General features: G+C 38.5%; 1 protein-coding gene across 11 annotated transcripts in view; it reads right to left on the minus strand.

Annotated features, from left to right (window-relative positions):
- The window catches only part of LOC138437807 (killer cell lectin-like receptor subfamily E member 1), a 32,728-nt gene that overhangs the window by 4,977 nt on the left and 5,373 nt on the right, over window positions 1–22,378 (minus strand). For 3 of the 11 annotated variants that reach the window (XM_069585714.1, XM_069585716.1, XM_069585713.1), the window contains exons 1-6: window positions 16,859–16,971; window positions 15,495–15,699; window positions 13,668–13,766; window positions 13,396–13,434; window positions 12,429–12,598; window positions 8,951–9,051 (exon numbers count right to left, since the gene is read on the minus strand). In XM_069585714.1, coding sequence (XP_069441815.1) covers window positions 8,951–9,051; window positions 12,429–12,598; window positions 13,396–13,434; window positions 13,668–13,766; window positions 15,495–15,681 — 596 coding nt within the window. In that variant the 5' untranslated portion in view covers window positions 15,682–15,699; window positions 16,859–16,971. Of the gene's footprint in view, window positions 1–6,673; window positions 7,848–8,950; window positions 9,052–12,428; window positions 12,599–13,395; window positions 13,435–13,667; window positions 13,767–15,494; window positions 15,700–16,858; window positions 17,003–18,038; window positions 18,467–21,597; window positions 22,313–22,378 lie in introns of those variants that run through there. The other 8 variants (XM_069585709.1, XM_069585711.1, XM_069585706.1 and 5 more) reach the window with 7 other exon arrangements.

Raw genomic sequence — 22,378 nt, forward strand, 5'->3', positions numbered from 1 at the left:
GCCTGACAAGCTACAGTCCATGGGATCACAAAGAGTCCAACAAGACTGAGCGACTGAGCACATTCTTATATAGTATCTATATTTGTTTGCTATTACTACAGCAACAAATCACTACAATCTTAGTAAGTAAATGAAAACAACAGAAATTTATTCTCTTATAGTTTTGGAGGCTAGAAATCTAAATGAGGGCCAATATTAAGATTTCATCAGGACTGGTTTCACCTGCAAGCTTCAAGCCTCATCCTTGTCTCACCCAGCTTTCGTGGCTGCCAGCATGTCTTGAACCTTGGCCACATCACTCCAGTCTCTGTTTCTGCAGCATCACTTTCCCCCCCTCACTGATCGCCTGTCAAGGCACACTCTACTTCCATCCTGAAAGGACACTTGTGATTACATTTAGGACACGCCTGGATAATCGAGAAAAATCTTCCTATCTCAGGACTCTTAATTTGCAAGCTTAGATGTGTGGGAACATGGACATTAGCATTATCAGTTGGGCATACATTATCACAAGTAACAGAATTAGCTTCAAAATCATGACTGCTCTTTTATTTGGAAGAGGAAGGAAGGAGGAAAAAGAGACAGAAAAAAAAAATGTGAAATAATATGAGGCTGGAAAAGTCTTTAATGAAAGTTAGGATTACATGAGGATGGAGAAATCATTAATACAAGTCATAATATGATGATATAAATGTTACAATCATATTCTAAATTATATATTTATTCCCGAGAGATTTCGTTTCAACTGAATGTATTGGGTAGCATATTTTTTAGAAGAAACTACTGGGAAAGAAAATGCATTATCAGGAAAAGCTCCCAAATACCTGGCATACTTTCCACTTCTATAAAAATAAAATTTTTTGAAAACTTGAATTATTCCCCCTTAGGGAAATAATTGTAATTGGACAAGAAAGTTATAAGAACAGATATATAGATATTCATGTTAATTAAAGCAGAAAACTAGACTATGCAACCATGATAAAAATAATTCCTAAAATAATAAGTGAATGAGACAGGTATGAGTTACAGAACATGTGGAAGGAAACAATCCATTCCTAGCAACCAGATATAAAACCTCTGTATTTAAATGGAAGTTTTAGGAAGATTATAGAAAGCTAAGAATTTAAAGCAATAAGATTTTAAAATCCATGTTTGTCATGAGACAAAATCTTAAGAGATGAATAAGAAAATCAACAGACAATAAAAAGGGTTAAAGATAGCACCAGTTCAGGGATTGTGTTAAGTACAAGATACAGTCACACTACTTCTTTTCTCTCTCTCTCTTAGTAGATTTATTTAGAGAGAAACACATTCCACAGACAGAGAGTAGCCATCTCACATGGCAAGAGGCCCCCAAATATGTGGTGATTAGTTTTTATGGACTGGGTAATTTCAGGGCTTCCCTGATAGCTCAGCGGATAAAGAATCTGCCTGCAAAGCAAGAAACCTGGGTAGGTCAGGAAGACCCCCTGGAGGAGGAAATAGCAACCCATTCCAGTTTTTTTGCCTGAAAAAATCCCATGGACAGGGGAACCTGGTGGGCTACCGTCCAAATGGTCATAAAGAGTCAGGCACAGCTGAATTACCAAGCACACAGAATGAATAGGTGAATTTTTCCAACATTTTGGGGAAGGAGCAGGGATTTCCAGGAATTGGTCCCGTGCCCACTTTGTTTCCTTTTATGGTTAGCTTCAGAATTGTCATTGTGCCTGTGGGTATGCCCTTTAGCTTATGCTAATGAATTATAATGAGCATATAAGAGGCTCAAGGTCTACTGAAAGTTAAATCTTCCACCATCTTGGACCTAGTTGGTTCTAACTACATTTTTTTTTCCAGTAATAGAACTAGATATAGATGTTAAATCCCTACTATATATATGTTTTATTTTTGGTTGAAAATACACACACACACCCACATGCATGTATCTTTCTGGGGACAGCTTCATTCAGTGATCAAATTGCCTTACTAAGAAGAAGGAAAGTAGAGTCTTTCTTTCATTTCTTTCATAAATTTTTGAGGAAGCCATACTAAAATTCAAAAGCAACTAGATGCCCAAGAATGATATGGGTCATGGTGATCCATTAAACACCTTAACTATTAGCCACTTTGAGTGGCTTTATATGAAAACAATCACAACTGTCAGAATATTAATAATCTCAAAAACTGAGGGCCTGGTACAGAGTACAGTTGTGTTGCTGGAATTGGTTGAGTAAAGTGAAATAGAAACACTATTGCTTAGAAAAGTGCTGATAGCAGTGAGGTATCATGGGTAACTCCAAGAAGGGGTCAAGCATCTGATGTAAGTAATCTACCAGGAGTAGGTAGGGAGAAATGCCCAGTGCTGTGTGGTCTCCTCTACTAGGAAACAATGGAGTCAACTTTAAGAGTCGAAAGTCTGGTACGGAGTAGAAGCCTATGCAGTCAGAAGCAGGGTCCTATACTTGGTGCTAATCTGTGATAACACTGCACCAAAACCCAACTGAAATCCATGAAGATGGTGAAAATGAAGTCATCATTTCTGGAAATAGGACTGTCAAAGTAAGGCTGCCAAAGGAACTCTATGATGCCAAATATAAAACCTTGCCCACCTTAGGAAAAAAAAATCAGTGGAAATTAATATCAATTTTTGTGTGAAATCTGAACATCACATATAATAATGTAGATGAATCACACAAACATTACACTGGAAAAAAAATGCTTTATACAAAACATAACAAAACAGAACTTGAAATAATTCCTGAAAAAGAATATACAAAATATACTAGAGAAATATCAGAATAGTGGTTGACTTTAAAGATAAATAAATTAAAGTATTTATTTAAAGAGTGGATAGGGATCTATTGGAATGAACTTGAGGGAATCTTCTGGGAAAGAGTAATAATCTTCATCTTTTTAGGAAATAATTTAATGTATTTGTTTATTTTTGGCTGCACTGAGTCTTTGTTGCTATGAGCAGACTTTCTCTAGTTGTAGCGAGCAGGGGCTACTTTCTAGTTGTGGTGCAAGGCTTCTCATTGCGGTGGCCTCTCTTGTTGTGGAGCACAGGCTCTAGGGCCAGTGGGCTCAGTAGTTGTGGTATATGGGCTTAGTTGCCCTATGGCATGTGGAATCTTCCCTGACCAGCAATCGAACCTGTGTCCCTTACATTGGTAGGATTCTTAACCCCTGGACCACCCGTGAAGACCAATACTCTGCATCTTGATCACAATTTGCAGCAGACTGTATGATAAACTTATTGAATAATAACACTAGAATCTGGGCATTTATTGTATGCAAATTATAATTCAAAAGAACAAGAGAATTGTAAACAAATATTGAATGCTAGTGAGTGATATACATGCTATAGTACTCAGGAGGGAAGTGTGCTGATATCTGGAAATTATTTTGAAATGTATAAAAAATAAGGTGTATCAAGATAGATAAAAACATAGGAGACAGATATGTAATGGAGCAAACATACTCAAATGTTAATGGTACAATCTGGGTGACGAATATATCTATGCTTGCTATAAAATTCTATCACCAGTTCTGTTATTAAATTTTCACAATGATATGAATGGCAGTGCTTAACTTTATTCTGTGGTTCAACAGCTTTTCAGGTTCTTCTTCAAAGGATAATGTTAATATATACTTCAGGGATATTTGGGGGAAATGCCTATAAATTATGTATGATATTTGCCTGTTGATACTAATAATTCAGTTATATTATTCACTGACTTCTAAACAAGATGAGTTGTAACATGTCATGTCAATGCTTCAGATATTGCCCTTCAACAGTAGGTAATAAAACGATGTATTGTAGCACATGGGCTGCACTGTTGTAAGTAATTATATACCTTTAAGGGAATCAAGTTGAAAACATAGGCAGAACACTCTCTGACATAAATCACAGAAAGATATTTTTGATCTACCTCCTAGAATAATAAAAATAAAAACAAAAATAAGCAAATGGGACCTAATTAACTTAAAAGCTTTTACAAAGCAAAGGAAGCCATAAAGAAGGTGAAAGACAACCCACGGAATGGGAGAAAATATTTGCAATGAAGTGACCCACGAGGGATTTATCTCCAAAACGTACAAACAGCTCATGCACCTCAATATCAAAAGAACAAACAACCCAATCAAAAAATGGGTGAAAGATTTAAACAGATCTGCCCAAAAAAACACATGAAAAGATGCTCAACATGATGAATTATCACTGTTATTCAATTCAATTGTGTCCAACTCTTTTCAAACCCATAGACTATAGTGCGCCAGGCTTCTCTGTTCTTCACTATCTCCTGGAGTTTGCTCAAACTTATGTGCATTGAGTGGATGATACCATCCAACCATCTCATCCTCTGTAGCCCCCACTCCACTCCGCCTGCCCTCAACCTTTCTCAGCACTAATTATTAGAGAAATGCAAATCAAAACACCAATGAGCTATTACTTCACACCAATCAGAATAACCATCACTAAAAATTTTACAAACAATAAGTGCTGGAGAGGGTGTGGAGAAAAGGAAACCCTTCTATACTGTTGCTGGGAAGGTAAAATGGTACTATGGATAGCAGTCTGGAGGTTCCTTAAAAAACTAAACATAGAACTACTATCTGCTCCTACAGTCTCACTCCTTGCCATATATCAGAGAAAACCATAACTCAAAAAGGAAACTTAAAAAAAAATGCTCATGAAACCATACCAGAGTAAAAAGCTAATAAACTCTGAAAAGTTGCTCTGATCTGCTTTTGTGCTTAGAATGACCACCTAGGAAAGAAATTTTTTGTTTAAAATGACCATCTAGGAAGGGAAATTTTTTTGCTTAGAATGACCATCTAGGAAGGGAAATATTTAAAGAATAAAAGCATACTAAAGTAAGTATGGAGGAGTGGAAGAAACTGACAAAAGGAGTTTTGACTTATTGAGGTATGCGGAAGTCACTGTGGCTTATGCATAAGTTAACCTGAATCTTATACTACAGTGAAGGTGTTAGTTGTTCAGACATGTCCGACTCTTTGTGACCCCATGAACTGCAGCCTTCCAGGCTCCTCTGTCCATGGAATTATCCAAGCATGAATACTAGAATGGGTTGCCATTTCCTTGTCCAGGAGATCTTCCAGACCCAGGGATTGAACCCAGGTCTCCCACATTGCAGGCAGATTCTTTGCCATCTGACCCACCAGGGAAACTAACACCCTATTTGTGGCCTATCAAACATACACTGTACATCTGCTTTAATTATTAAAGAAAAGGACACACTGATCATAACTAAAGAGTGTCCATGTTAAAAATAAAGATTAAATGCTCCCTTCTGGGGATGCCAATGCTGATCCTCCTTTGATGATAAGACTCTCTTCCTAGGTGCCACAGCCACACTGACCCTCTGCATACATGCTGATTTTTTTCTTTTTTTGTGAATCCCTGAAGGAATGTTGGGCTTCCCTGGTGGCTTAGAGAGTATAGGGTCTGCCTGCAATGCCGGAGACCCTGGGTCGAGAAGATCCCCTGGAGAAGAAAATGGCAACCCACTCTGGTACTCTTGCCTGGAAAAGCCCATGGACGGAGAAGCCTGGTATGCTACAGTCCATGGGGTTGCAAGGAGTCGGACACAACTGAGCAACTTCGCTTTCACTTTGAAGGAATCCCTGACTTGCTTGTCCTTTGTTCTAACAAGATATGAAACAATGCTGAAAATCCTGCTTCTCCAGAGAAGTTATTGGAGAATCCGCCTTCCAGACTATAGTCCTCAGTTTGACTCAAATAAAGCTCCTTTCTGCTCTTATTAGAGATTGTTTATTGGTTATTTTCATCAATGGAAATGCTTGGATTAAGAACAAATACAGCACAGTTGGACCTCTGCACCCATGGGTTTTGCATCTTTCAATCCAACTTATCATAAATCAAAAATATTTTTAAAAAGCTAGAAATTTCTGAAAAGCAAATCTTGAATTTGCCACACCCAGGCAACTATCTACATAGTACTTACATTGTATTGACAATAACTTACATAGCATTTACATTGTATTAGGTATAAATAACCTAGAGATGACTTATATGTACATCTGTTATATGTAAATAATACACCAAGGTTATTTTTTGTACATAAGCCATACATTTATATGGAGAAGGCAATGGCGACCCACTCCGGTACTCTTGCCTGGAAAATCCCATGGAGAGAGAAGCTTGGTAGGCTGCATTCCATGGGGTCGCTAAGAGTCAGGCACAACTGAGTGACTTCGCTTTCACTTTTCACTTTCATGCATTGGAGAAGGAAATGGCAACCCATTCCAGTATTCTTGCCTGGAGAATCCCAGGGACAGAGGAGCCTAGTGGGCTGCCGTCTATGGGGTCGCACAGAGGTGGACACAACTGAAGTGACTTAGCAGCTATACAAATATTGTAAAATATATGCAAATATTTTATATAAGGACCTGGACACGTCTACACAGTTTGGCACCCACCAAGGGTCCTGGAAGCAATCTCCTGTAAATATCAGGGGACGATTATATCTAATTCTGTCATTATAATGTTGCTTCTGCTCTAGTGAAATAAGAACTTTGGTAAAGCATAGCTTTTGCTCTTTGCATATAATTTTAGACCAAATCTTATTAAATAAACATAAAAGGAGCTTATTGTATCTGTATGTGTAAAAGGTATAGAAGGTTTTAAGACTAAGAGAAGATAAACCACAGCTTGTCATCACTATTGTTTTAATAATTCTAAAGGCTTTGATACAATTAAAAGGAAATAAATACTAATCATTTATTTTTGATTTTTTAAAAATACTATGCAACAGAACAACTTACAGGAATGAACATTTCACAATTGAGACTTTAAAGCAAAGTCCTTTTAAACCACACCTGTGGGTCTAATTAGCTATCTCAGAGTCACCATGTTACAAAATAAATTGGACTTTGGGGCAGTAATCAAGCTGAAAACTAATTTTGAAAAAATTATGGAACAATTCTATTTCTTGGGCAGTTATACTAATCTCTACATCCGGTTCTGTGTTCTATCACTTAACAATATATTTTGACAATTTTATAGACAAAAAAAGCAATGCATATATCAGTGACAATCGTGTAAGTTTACATAAAACAACTGTTTAATGTCCAACACAATCTAACCTTGTCTCATTAACTTTATCTCATGGCATAATTCAGAAAATACTTAAGGCAATGTCTCCTAAAGTTCATTGGCATATATATTCTAAGTATTATCATGGTGTTATTCCATGAAAAGTCATCTAAATCAAAGTATATCCACTCAACAAAATTATAGTACATTTATAAAATAGTATTGCAGTATATTTTGAGAATATCCCGTTTTTACTAGAGGTGTCTATTTACATATTTTCTCTATAGACCAAGAAAGTGATCATTGATGATTCTATCAAGGTGTAGAATTAGATAAGAGTAATGCTCATCTTTTCTGTGAATTTACAGAATAAATAGGGTGATTCTATTTTTTATTTCTTATTGGAGTATAATTGCTTTGCAACTACAGGTCACCATAGAGCACTGAGTAGAGTTCCCTGTGCTAGACAGTAGGTTCTCACTAGTTATCTGTTTTGTATATGGCAGTGTATAGAGGTCAATCCCAATCTCCCGATCCATCCCACTCCCCCTTTCCACCCATCTTGGGGTCCACAGATTTGTTCTCTACATCTGTGTCTCTAGGTTTGATAACAGGTTTTGCAAGTAGGTTCATCTGGATCATTTTTCTAGATTCCACATATATGTATCAAAAAATAAGGTGATTCTTACAAATGTAAGTCTGTTTAATTCCACAGCTTTCACTTAGATAAACTTCTCCTGATTTGTAAGATAGACAGTTTTGTCTTAATATAGGTGTAGGAAGAGAAAACCTAAAACAGAAGAAATGGCATAGTCTTCGTGAAATTCTATAACAAGTAAATATGAGAGAGGAGAAATATAAAACTTTCTTTTCATATATAAACACTTAAAACGTAATGTACATATAATTGAATCAAATTGAATTTCTATCAGTAGCACAGATAACTAAGATTTTTACAAATCTAAAAGTTATTGATAGATTACAGAACCTTAAATATTTCATAAAAACTTAAGTAAGGATATAAGCCTCTGAGAGGATGGAGAGCAGGCTGATTATCATTGCTTATAGAAGTAGAGACAACTTAAAAACAAAAGACTGAAAGGCCTATGAATAACAGGTATCATCACATTTTTCTGGTGAAGAAAATAAACATTTTTAGTGTCCACAGTGTTTAGGCAGATGGTGGGTAGAATATAAAAATGCAGGGAGATTTTAAAGCTATATTAATGACCTGGAAGTTGGGTCTTATCGAGCACTATGGTTAATGAGGAAGTAAGATTTTAATCCATGGTTTGTGTTATGAGCTGAATTGTGTCCCATTAAAATGTATACATTGGGATCCTACCCTCCAACACCCTAGAATATGAGTGTAGATAAGGTCTTTCAAGAATTAATTCTGTTAAAAGAGGTGATTAGGGTGGGCCCTAATCCAATATTGCTGCTGTCCTTACAAGAGGAAATTTGCACATAAACAGGAATGGGGGAAGACCACCTGTAGACCCACGGAGTAGACAGTCAAGGAGAGAGGCCTCAGAAGAAACAAAACTGCCAGGACCTTGGCCTTGGACTTCTATCCTCTGCATTCAAGAAAATAAATTTCTGCTGTTTAAGCTACTTCATCTGCAGTGCTTTGTTATGAGAGCCCTAGCAAACTGAGATGATGTGTAAGAAAAATTCTCAGGAGAGGACTTATTAAGGAACTGAGTTATGTTATCTGCTTCTGGAGGCTATAATTCTGAACATGGGATTGGATTTAAGTTACTGTCTCTTTTCCCACTTCCCTAAATGCACTTGAAATTGTGTCTCGGGCACCATTTATTTCTACTATTTTGGGCAAATGCAGCAATTAAACCAAGGGCAAAGAAGACTGCATTGTGTCAGACAGATACTTACATATCAGAAGGCAGAAGTGAATCATTTTCCCACAGCCAGTGCCTGCCAGTTTCATTATAGTAGACTCCAATCCAAAAGAAAGATTTTAAGGAGAAGAAATGCTAGTGATAAACAAATACATGCAAATACAAGGTTCTCGTTATTATCTTTTCATCAACTGCATGAGAGTCCTTTTAAAAAAATCCAACACTGTGTTTATCTTTATTCAATTCATCCCATCCACAAACTCATTATCACATGCTATATTCCAAAACCATTTTGAGATTTAGCTAATGATACAGCAAGAAACAACACAAATTCCCAATTCTCATGGGAGACACGGAAAATAAATAAATATGAGTAAAAAGATAGTGTGGCTTTGGTGAATAAGGGAGTAAGGTTTTTAATGGCAGCAAGGTCTATAAGCAACAACTTTATAGATGTCTTAAAGATTACTTTTACCCCTAACTCCTGTCTAACTCCTGTCTCTTCCGGTGCAGAATGGAGAGAACATCCTCTATCAGAAGAATTCTTACAGTGGATGCTTTAACTCGATGCTGATGTCCATTGGCAGAGTGAGGGAAAGCTCTTCTATCTCCTTGTATCCTGTTCTAGATTGTGAGGCACTGCTCACACAATGCCATTAACTTTTGGACCACAAAGGCTATACTATCTGGTTGTTGGGCTATATACCAGGTTCTTTTTTCTCTGATTGGGATAGTTCTTGTAATAAGTGTCTCCTTCAAAATTCATTCAATATGCATATTTTCCAACTGTCTTTTTTTGAGGGGTGTAGAATTCACCTGGGCTAGGAAGCTCCCCTGGAGAAGGGCATGGCAACCCATTCCAGTATTCTTGCCTGGAGAATCCCACGGACAGAGAAGCCTGCTGGGTTACAGTCCAAGGGGTCACAAAGAGTAAGACACGACTGAGCGACTGCCATGTTCGCATAATATAAAATATACAATTTGAACTATATTGAACTGTACAGTTCATGATGGCACTAAGTACATTCACATTGTTATGAAACTCTCAACCTTCATCTGTCTCCAGACTTTTTCACCTTCCTAAACCAAAGCGATCAATGCAAAGAAATAGAGGAAAACAACAGAATGGGAAAGACCAGAGATCTCTTCAAGAAAATTAGAGATACCAAGGGAACATTTCATGCAAGATGGGCTCAATAAAGGACAGAAATGGTATGGACCTAACGGAAATGCTATGGACCTAACAGAAGCAGAAGATATTAAGAAGAGGTGGCAAGAATACATGGAAGAACTGTACAAAAAAGATCTTTACAACCAAGATAATCACGATGGTGTGAACATTTACCTAGAGCCAGACATCGTGGAATGTGAAGTCAAGTGGGCCTTAGAAAATATCACTACGAACAAAGCTAGTAGAGGTGATGGAATTCCAGTTGAGCTGTTTCAGATTCTGAAAGATGATGCTGTGACAGTGCTGCACACAATATGCCAGCAAATTTGGAAAACTCAGCAGTGGCCAAGGACTGGAAAAGGTCAGTTTTCATTCCAATCCCAAAGAAAGGCAATGCCAAAGAATGCTCAAACTACCGCACAATTGCACTCATCTCGCACGCTAGTAAAGTAATGCTCAAAATTCTCCAAGCCAGGCTTCAGCAATACATGAAATGTGAACTTCCAGATGTTCAAGCTTGTTTTACAAAAGGCAGAGGAACCAGAGATCAAATTGCCAACATGTGCTGGATCATGGAAAAAGCAAGAGAGCTCCAGAAAAACATCGATTTCTGCTTTATTGACTATGTCAAAGCCTTTGACTGTGTGGATCACAATAAACTGTGGAAAATTCTGAAAGAGATGGGAATACCAGACCACCTGACCTGCCTCTTGAGAAACCTATATGCAGGTCAGGAAGCAACAGTTAGAACTGGACATGGAACAACAGACTGGTTCCAAATAGGGAAAGGAGCCTGTCAAGGCTGTACATTGTCACCCTGCTTATTTAACTTCTATGTAGAGTACATCATGAGAAACGCTGGGCTGCAAGAAGCAGAAGCTGGAATCAAGATTGCTGGAAGAAATCTCAATAACCTCAGATATGCAGATGACACCACCCTTATGGCAGAAAGTGAAGAGGAACTAAAAAGCCTCTTGATGAAAGTGAAAGAGGAGAGTGAAAAAGTTGGCTTAAAGCTCAACATTCAGAAAACGAAGATCATGGCATCTGGTCCCATCACTTCATGGGAAATAGATGGGGAAACAGTGGAAACAGTGTCAGACTTTATTTTTGAGGGCTCCAAAATCACTTCAGATGGTAATTGCAGCCATGAAGTTAAAAGACGCTTACTCCTTGGAAGGAAAGTTGTGACCAACCTAGACAGCATATTCAAAAGCAGAGACATTACTTTGTCAACAAAGATCCGTCTAGTCAAGGCTATGGTTTTTCCAGTGGTCATGTATGGATATGAGAGTTGGACTGTGAAGAAAGCTGAGCGCCGAAGAATTGATGCTTTTGAACTGTGGTGTTGAAGAAGACTCTTGAGAGTCCCTTGGACTGCAAGGAGATGCAATCAGTCCATTCTAAAGGAGATCAGTCCTGGGTGTTCTTTGGAACGACTGATGCTAAAGCTGAAACTCCAATACTTTGGCCACCTCAAGTGAAAAGTTGACTCATTGGAAAAGACTCTGATGCTGTGTGGATTGGGGGCAGGAGGAGAAGGGGACAACAGAGGATGAGATGGCTAGATGGCATCACCGACTCGATGGACGTGAGTTTGAGTGAACTCCAGGAGATGGTGATGGACAGGGAGGCCTGGCGTGCTGCAATTCATGGGGTCACAAAGAGTCGGACACGACTCAGCGACTGAACTGAACTGAACCGAAACCAAAACTCTGTCGCCCCTACACACTAACTCCCCATCACCCCTCCCCGGCGATGTACTCCCCTGCCGCTAGCATCTACCAATGTACCTTCTGACTGTGAGTTTGACTATTCTAGGTGCCTTGTATAAGGGGACTCTAACAGCATCTGTCTGTACCTGAAGGTCTTTCTACTTATTATTTCAAAACATCTCCCCCCTTTACATAAGAGCCTGATCCAGTGGCACATTTTGCATATGAAAATGTAAACAAAAGATAAACTAGTCATACCCTTCAGCCATTTGTCTAGTTCTGAAACTCCAGTACTTTGGCCACCTGATGTAAAGAGTTGACTCATTGGAAAAGACTCTGATGCTGGGAGGGATTGGGGGCAGGAGGAGAAGGGGGCGACAGAGAGTGAGATGGCTGGATGGCATCACTGACTCGATGGACATGAGTCTGAGTGAACTCTGGGAGTTGGTGATGGACAGGGAGGCCTGGCGTGCTGCAGTTCATGGGGTCGCAAAGAGTCGGACACGACTGAGCGACTGAACTGAACTGAACTGAGGTCATGTAAATGTAAATAACTCTCAGCTTAATCCACTCAGTCGACTTCACATGTTTCACATACCATTATGATGCTCTGTTTTACAACTTACCATTTCCTCCTTGTTTATCTTGATGAGACTGGAATTTAGAGATGAACAGGCACTTTGACTCTCTCTCCAAGTTAACTTTTCCTTGGAAAAGTAGTAACATCTGCATCTGAACCAAACCCAATTCTCTGGACAAGAATGACACTGAGGTCCAAGACACAGGTTCTCTATGACTGCATTGGGGAAAAAAAATCACATAGCCTGACTTTATTGTGTTAAATACACCTTGTAAACAGAAGTACACCTTTGTCATGAGAGTAACATTTGATAAACACAAAAATTACTCATAATAAAATTATGAATTAGAATGAAAACTTTCCTTTTTCTCTCACTTCTGAGACATGTTGGAGCCTTCATATTTTATATGACACGGGTGACCTAGAATTTATTCATGTTCTTATCTCCATACTTTGATATTACTGCATTTCAGGGTTAGAATGTCTTCACATTACATCTCCATTAGATTAATGTGTGTTACTATTTTGCCCCTGTAATATAAACTCTACTTCCCCAAAATTTGTTCTCATTACAGGTATTTCTATTCCCCTACAAACATATGAAGTCTTACAACAATTTTTTAAAACACCCCAGAAAACCCCCAGAAAACCTTACCCCGGTCTTCTTATATTTCAGTTAATTATACACAAACATCAGTTTCACAAGACTGTAAGTTATTTGATGGCTGGAATTATGTCTTATATTTTCTATTACACATTCTAGAGTAACTTGCCCAGAGAAATCTCCATGTGTGTGGATAGATAGTGATAGTGTTAGTTGTTTAGTCATGTCCAACTGTTTGTGACCCCATGCCAGACTCCTCTGTCCATGGAATTCTTCATGGCAAGAATTCTGGAGTTGGTAGCCATTCATTTCTCTGGGGGATCTTCCCAACCCAGGGATAGAACCTGGGTCTCTGACCAGCACAATAATACTTTTAAATACGTTTAAGAAATCAGTGTGTAAAACCTACCTTTCTGCTGGATTTTGAGAGATGGTTTTTTGGAAGAAGCTGCAAAAACAGTCAAATATCATGAGTAGATCTTATTTTAAGTTGAAACATCAAAAATGAGACACTCAAAGACTATATTTCATAGAAATAAATCAGCAATTTTCAAGAAAATAAAAAAGGAAGAATTTGGGTAAGCTAAAATTATTCTCAGTCTGTTTTGGCTTATCATATTCTATGAAATTAAACAGTGCTCCTGAGGGGAAGACAATTTGGATGTTTCTGTATTTACTTACAGTCTGCAGTAACAACAGCTACCACAATGGCCATTAGGAGAAGGCACAAGACACCCAGCATGCTAGAAATGAGCCTCCATGGAAGAGGCAAGACATTTCCTGAGAGGATTGAAAACACAGAATCAAAATTAGATGAAGCAAGATGACTGGATGAATAAACACAATGCTTCAAGAGTAGCTTACAGTAAGAACACATCAAATACATGTCAATTCTTGATTCTCACAACAGGCCTGAAAAATATTTTCAAACAGTTTTAGATAATACTGAAATAGAAGTTTTAAAAAAATCTCATTTTTTCCATAGGCTTTTTGTCTAAGATAACACAATAAATTCACAGCCAAACAGAGTCCCTAATTCACTAATGCTGCCTCCAAAGCTTACCATCATTCTTCTCCCTGCCACCCCCCCCAACTCCCACCCCCACCCACCCACTACAAAAAAGAAAAGAAAGATAAGTTGAGCAAGAAAACTGCAGAATGCCAATCGATTCATTTAGGCACTGAGCAGGTTTCCACATGAAAAGTGAAAAGAGGCTACAATTTAGATTAGGAAGTCAACAAATGGCGTCTGTTTACTCTTCTCTCACATATTAAGGTTCGTAGTGTTTCATGCAAGTATAGAACCAGTGATGGTGTTATGGAAAGAAGAAGCTAGGGGCTTCTCTGATGGTTCAGTGGTTAAGACTTTGCCTCCTAATACAGGGGCTGTGGGTTTGAGCCCTGGTTGGGGAGTTAAGATCCCAAATACCTCACGTCCAAAAAGCCAAAACATAAAACAGAAATAATAGTGTAAGAAATCCAATAAATACCTTAAAAATGGTCCACATCAGAAAAAAAAAAATCTTTAAGAAAAAAAAATAAACAGCTGCCAGCATCCCTGATGGACCTATACTTCACCAGTTGGAAGATCAGAAGCAATAAAATGCAGGCTTATTTTTGTCATTCAACTCGGGGACATTTAATATGTAAAAAAATAATTTTTGAGTATCACCTTTATCTTTCATATCAACTTCCTTCCTCCCACTGAATTTCTTCCCCAATATTATTGTCACGCATCTCTTACAGTCTCTTCATTCGTTATCACCACCATGCCTTAATCACCCAACTTAGACCTAGTGATGGGTCACCTGAGTGATTGCACTGATGCCAACTGCTCATTCTCCATTTTATACACCTTGTGTACGGTTACAGATATCTGATGAAGGAAGTCAGACAGCTTGCTACTGATTCACATCAGGGTCCCAAACTTCACCTGGATTCTCAGTGGCACTTGACAATGATTTACCCAATCTATTTTGTGCTCCAAATTTAAAAGAAATACATTTATGTTCTGCTTATGTAAATAGTTACATCAAAGATTTTGGCACAAAGTATACTACACTCTAGCCCAGAGATCAATCAGTTGAAAATATTTATTTCTCACACTATACAACTTCTGGCTTCCAATCAAGGTATCTAACTCAATCCTCTCAAACAGCTACAGCTAGTCATTGTCCTTCATTTACCATTGTTGTCTCAAGGGAATTACTTTCCAATGCATTTCTATTCAAATCATATTCTTCCTCTAGAGTCTAAATAAATTCCCACTTTAGCAGTGAGATTTCTAAACTATACAAGGTATCTTTTAAATTATTTACAGTATTTAACATTTGGCCTTTAGCATTATCTGCACTAAATTAACATTTACATTTTTGGTTATACATTTTCATTTTCTAACTAAATTTAGAAACTATTGTATTTTTCTATCCCCCAGTGCATAGCATGTCAGTATACAACCTTAGGCATTCTCTACATGTTTACTGAATACTCTGTTTTAATGTAGCTTACCTTCATCATTGACATCTTCTGCTATATTTTTGTGCTGTTTTTTACAAGGTTTCTGGTGTTTCAGCTTCTTCTTGGTTAATGGCAATTCATTTGGATTCAGTTTATCCTTAATATTTTTTGGTGTGTGCCTCTGCTGAAAATCCTGGTTTAGAGCAGTAATACTATAAATTATGGGTTCTTCATCCATCTTTATATAGGAAAAAAACTGTAAGGGATAAAGTGCTCAAATATCAGTATATCCTTCTATAATTTGGGAAGGCATATTATAATATAGAAAAGTGAAACAATAATATAAAATCTGAGTTGTGGAGAATTCCCCAACAGTCCAGTGGTTAGTACTCTTTACTTGTACTGCTGGGGTCATAGGTTCAATCCTTGGTCAGGGAACTAAGATCCTGCAAGCCACGTGACATGGCCAAAATAAAATGAAATAAAATCTGAGTTGATAAATAGATACATTTATTACACTTCCCGGAAGTATGTTCTCAACAGTTTGAAGCCCTGAGTACAGGGAAAAAATGTCACCAAGAACACAAAAGTAAAGGAAACAGAACCCTACAAAAGTTAAGCTCTCTTTATTCTTAACCAATTCTTATATAGAAAGTAATCATTGCTTTTAGTACAGAATTTAAAATTTAAAAATTCTAGGTCTGCAATGAAGTCACCCAAAAATCCCAAGCCTATTTCTGACATAGTTGCAGTTTGCCTCATGAAATTGAATAGTAAAAGACAGAGCTGGTATTCTGCTATTATTAGAAATTGAAATATATTTATTAGCTGTGATTCTCGGAGGCATTGCATAATTTACGATTAGAACACAAAGTTAACCATTTCACTTTTCCTAAGTGACTCTATGATTAACAACAGGACTTATGAACAATATCTTTTGTATTATTTTGTAACTGAAATAAGACACCTCATAAGTGGACTTAATAGCTTGTTTCTATGTTTTATATAAATTCTCTTTATTGTTAAAAAATAAGCAAAATAGGTTAAGCATCCAAATAGCTAAACTTCAAAAGTGTGAAGAATTTTGTTGTAAACACGGGCTATCAGATTCATCGCTGGCAAAACACTAAACAGGATGAAGTCCCTTATTTGTCAGGGTTCTAAATCCCTTCAGTTTAAACTTCTCCGAGAAACTTTATTTAAAAAAGATTACTGGACATACATCAAAGACTTGAACATAGTCAAATAAAGCAAAATGCAATATGTTGAAGCAGAAAAAATATTATACTTGATGTTTAAATTTATTTAAAATGTTTAAAACTAGAAACTGCACAAAGAAGAACTGTCTAGTGGTCACATCTTTCAGGAATGAGAGGGGGATGGATTACAAAAGAGCCAGAAGCAGTAAAACATACCTGAAATGAGGAGGGAATTCCTTGTGCTACAAATTAGTTTGTGTAAGTCTGAGGAAGCAGGACCTGGCACAGAATCAGAAACTGGGCCTCAGCAGAAAAACTACTTGTTATGCAAGGTTTCAGAATTAACCAACAGGAAGCCTTATTCTTTTTTTTTTTTTTTTCCTGCATTTGTCCTTAGCAGCCACAATATTGCTGATATAATCTTATCTCTTGTAACTTGGGCCAAAGTTACAAGAAAATATTACATGCATTTTATTCTCAGCCATACTAAATAATAATGTTTCTGAACTGAAAAGAAAACTTTGCTCCTCTATATTATTTACTACACTGCATTATAATTGATGTTTGTATATCAGTCATTCCACTGGACTAAAGTCCTGAGAGAGACCATATATTTTGATCATTTTATCTGTAGGTAATTTTATGTTTATGAGAACATAGTAGACATAAAATTCATCTAGAGTGGATAAAGAAATCCCTTGCAATTTCTTCATTCAGGCTACTTAGACGACTTTGCACTGACATATTTCCCGTCAGAGATTTCTCTTCACACATTCGCACATAGAGAGAAATTTAAAAAGGTAGGAACAATGTGCAAGTTAGGGGGGAAATTACCTTTAAATAAATCTCAAGGAAATCACAGTATTGGCTCTCTCAATGACAATATGATAATAAAATGAAGTTTATTATATCAGAAAGTATCACAAAATCCTAAAATAAACAAAGGGAGAGTGAGCTATTTTTTAAGTCAATATATGCTCTAGGATTCTTGCCTGAAGAATCCCATGGACAGAGGAGCCTGGCAGGCTACTGTCCATGGGCTCACATAGAGTCAGACCACGACCTAGGGACTAAACCACCACCACCTCCGTGCCCCTTAATGGACAGAACACGGGGAAAGAAAAACACTAGGAAATAAGGCACGTCATGGAAGCATGCCAAAATTCCTCAAACTACTCTGCTTATGACAAAATCGATAACAGACCCCCAAATTTATGTTTTGGTTCAATGAAGATGGGTAGATAGTATGCAGTCAAGTGCTATATACAGCCATTAATGATTAAATAATCAATGCGCATGTAATACGTGCATGCCTGTTTACAAAGCTAAATTTAACCAGAGAGCTACAAAATGACTAGGGTAAATAACGTAAAAAAAATACTTTCTGTATGCTTACCTCTCTGAAGTGAGACAAGCCTTTTTCAGGCTATTGGTTCTTTTTTTAAAAATTTTATTTATTTATTTATTTTTGGCTGCAGTGGATCTTTGTTGCTGCACACAGGCTTTCTCTAGCTGTGGTGGGCGGGGGCTACTCTTGTTGCGATGCTCAGGCCTCTTATTGCAGTGGCTTCTCGTTGCTGAGCACAGGCTCTCGGGTAACCGGTCTTCACTAGCTGTGGCTCGTGGGCTCTAGGGCGCAGGCTTAGTAGCTGGGGCCATGGGCTTAGTTGCTCCCATGCGTGTGGGATCATCCCAGACCAGGGATCGAACCCATGTCCCCTGAATTGTCAGACGGATTCTTAACCAATGGACCATCAGGGAAGCCCTGTTATCAGTCTTTTCCCCATGCTCGGCCATTGGCCCAGGATTCAGTATCTAATCTCCAGATACTGAAGAAATATCTTTAGTTCTTTGGGGTTTTTCTTATTAAATGATTAATAAATCAGCTGAGTAATTAGCCACAACAAAAACCAGCATAAGGCAACAGGAAAAACTTTGGTGAACGTCAGGCTTCCCAGTCAAGACTTGCAGAATTCCTGAGCTTCTAGAGCAATTTAGTAATAATTAATGATGCTAAAGCTGAAACTCCAGTACTTTGGCCACCTCATGCAAAGAGTTGACTCATTGGAAAAGACTCTGATGCTGGGAGGGATTGGGGGCAGGAGGAGAAGGGGACGACCGAGGATGAGATGGCTGGATGGCATCACTGACTCGATGGATGTGAGTCTGAGTGAACTCCAGGAGTTGGTGATGGACAGGGAGGCCTGGCATGCTGCGATTCATGGGGTCACAAAGATTCAGACACGACTGAGCGACTGAACTGAACTGAACTGAAGTGACTGCCCAAGAAAACTGGGGTGTAGGGGTGCAGTGGAAAGGAAATCCAAGAAGGAGCGCATAGGTATGTGCATAGAGCCGAAGAATTGATGCTTTTGAACTGTGGTGCTGGAGAAGACACTTGAGAGTCCCTTGGACTGCAAGGAGATCCAACCAGTCAATCCTAAAGGAAATCAGCCTTAAATATTCATTGAAGGACTGGATGCTGAAGCTGAAACTCCAATACTTTGGCCACCTGATGTGAAGAACTGACTCACTGGAAAAGACCCTGATGCTGGGAAAGATCGAAGGCAGGAGGAGAAGGGGACCACAGAGGATGAGCTGGTTGGATGGCATCACTGACTCGATGGACATGAGTTTGAGAAAGCTCTGGGAGTTGGTGATGGACAGAGAAGCCTGGAGTGCTGCAGTCCATGGGCTTGCAAATAGTCTGACACAACTGAGCAAGTGAACTGAAATGAACTGATAGCTGATTCACTTTATTGTACAGCAGAAACTAACACAACATTGTGAAGCAATTATCCTCTAACAAAAAAAATTAAAATAATTGCAATTTTTTAAAAAAGGTTTGAAAGTCTGACTGAGTAGATGGATGAACTGGAAAAATCACAGGTCAGAGACCGCAAACATCACCTCCAACTCACATTGTTATCCTTCTTCAGATCAGAGTCACACAGTCCTAATGAAAGGAAGGTCACCAGCAACCACAGGTTAAAGTTGAAACATCATGATAATTTAGACCCTAAATGGGCTGGCTTTGTCTCATTTCACCAAATTTCAATTCATCACTTTGTTAAACTAATATTGTATGTTCAATTATTTAGGTTACATGGTTCTGGTTCTGTGATATTTGTTCCACACATTTAAATTTTTAGGTTAGTGATGCACTTTTTTCTTATACATGTTAATAGGTGTATATATCACATTACTTCTTTACTGATATGGAAATAGGATCATGTGCTTATTTCAAGTTCTGAACTTCTGAAAAGTTCAAGAGTTTGAACTTTTACTACTTGCTTCTCTTTATTTATATATAGAAACTTTAAAGGAGAGAGGGTTCCCTCTAAAGAGATATTGTTATTCATTTAACAGTTATTGAGTGCCTAATGGTATACTACCTGATAAAGAGTAGACACGCAGTGGGCTTCCCTGGTGGCTCAATCTGCCTGCAATGCGGGAGACCTAGGTTCCATCCTTGGGTTGGGAAGATCCCCTGGAGGAGGGCACGGCAACCCACTCCAGTACTCTTGTCTGGATAATTCTATGGACAGGGGAGCCTGGCAGGTTACAGTCCATGGGATCACCAAGAGTCAGACATGACTTAGAGACTTACACATACACACACACACACATTAAATATTTAAGTGACAAAATTATAGAATAATTAAAAAACAGACATGGTCTCTGTTGGTCTCATGATCTCCATGGTCTCTGGTCTCATGGAGATTATACTCTTCCTAATAAGAGAAATTTTAAAATCTAAGTAAAAAGGCAAATTAAAAAAATGCAAGTTCCAGACTTCCCTGGTGGTGCAGCAGATAAAAATCTGCCTGCTAGTGCAGGGGACATGGGTTCAATCCCTGGTCCAGGAAGATCCCACACGCCACAGCACAACCAAATGGGTGCATCACAACTACTCAGCCCAGGCTCCTAGAGTCCGTGCTCTGCAACAAGAGAAGCCCAAGAACCACAACAACGAGTAGGTGCAGATCGCTGCAATTAGGGGAAGACCACACAAAGCTATGAAGCCAAAAATAAAATAACAAATACAAGTTCCAATTTGTGTTACAAATGAAACAAAAAAGGGTTTGAGATTCAGAGCAATAGTGAAGGGGGCCTATAATCTCTAACATGGCGATCAGAGATTATAAAATTTAAGTGAAAACTAAGTATAAGAATGAGCTGGACATAAAGAGTGAAGGAAGCAGCAATTCAACAGAACCTGCGAGCATGCACACAGCCCTCAAAGAGGAAACTGCTTAGCATAGTTCCCAAAAGAGATAAAGGACCCATGCGGTTCAAGATTAATTAGTGAGAGGGCAATTGACAAGCAGTGGTTAAGCCTGCAGAGATAAGCCGAGGACTACTGTATATGTGTGTATATATATATATAAAATCTCTTTAGATCTGAACGTTATAAACAAACTCAGGAGTGTATTTTCCTAGTTGCAGAGGTTCTTTTTATTTTTCTGTTTGCCTTTTTTCTTTTTTAAGGAAGTACCAAAATGTAGCTCTAGTCTTTTATTCTTGAAAGCTTGCATGCATGCATGCTAAGTCACCTCAGTCGTGTCCAGGTCTTTGCGACCCCATGGACTGTAGCCCACCAGGCTCCTCTGTCCATGTGATTCTCCAGGCAAGAATATTGGAGTGGGTTGCCCCGCGCTCCTCCAGGGGAGCTTCCTGACACAGGGATCAAACCCGAGTCTCTCATGCTTCCAGCATTGGCAGGAGGGTTCTTTACCACTAGTGCCACCTGGCAAGCCCCCAGTGAAAGGTCAGTCTCCTAAACATTAGGAGTAGAGCACATTTGGAAGAAGATGCTCGAAAGTGTTCATTTCCTGCCTCATCTTCCTCTATCACCTACCACAGGAGAAAGTTCTTCATTAATTGGTAACACTGAGGCAGAGACGGAAGTCAGTTTTGAGAGACATTTAAAGGAATTTATCACTGATACCTACCTTTTGGATTGTAATGATGGTCTGTTAACAAAACTTCACCTTTTCCAGAGGCAAATACTCTCAGAGGTGGAAAAACAGAGACAAAGCATTCAGCATTTTGCTTCCCTGCACCCCCGCCTCCCGCCACCACCCCCCCACCCCCCCCCCCCCCCGCAAATCTTTACTTGGGCTTCGCTCTTTTTTTCAACTTTTTAGGTAACTCAGACAAAACAAATGGGGGGATCAGGTCTCTAGCTGTATTACAAATGTTGCATTCTTTACAAAATGAAGATCTGTGGCCAACCTTCACCAAGTCTGTTGGCATTACTTTTTCCAAGACCATCTGCTCACTTCATATCTGTGTCACATGTGGCAATTCTCACAGTATTCAAACTTGCATCATAGTGACCTCTGATTAGTGATCTTTGATGCTACTATTGCAAATATTACAGCTCACAGCAGGCTCAGGTGGTGGTTAGCATTTTTTACTAACATAATATTTTTAATTAAAGTATACACATTTAAACAAAATGTCATTCTACTCAATAGGCTACAGTATAATACAAACATAGCTTTTATATGCCCTCAGAAACCAAAAGAAACTTGTGACTCACTTTATTGCTGTCATCTAGAACCGAACCCACAATAAGCCACAATAAAGTTACAGGTATGTCTGTAATTGCATTCCTAGATTTCCATCACTGTTAACTCTTTGAACAGAGACATTTCCATGTATCTGAAATAAGAGTGTTGGTGTTTTTCTTAGATTCTGGAAGGGACACTAGAAGATCAGAATAACAAT

This window comes from Ovis canadensis, chromosome 3 (assembly GCF_042477335.2).
Source record: "Ovis canadensis isolate MfBH-ARS-UI-01 breed Bighorn chromosome 3, ARS-UI_OviCan_v2, whole genome shotgun sequence".
NCBI lineage: Eukaryota > Metazoa > Chordata > Mammalia > Artiodactyla > Bovidae > Ovis > Ovis canadensis.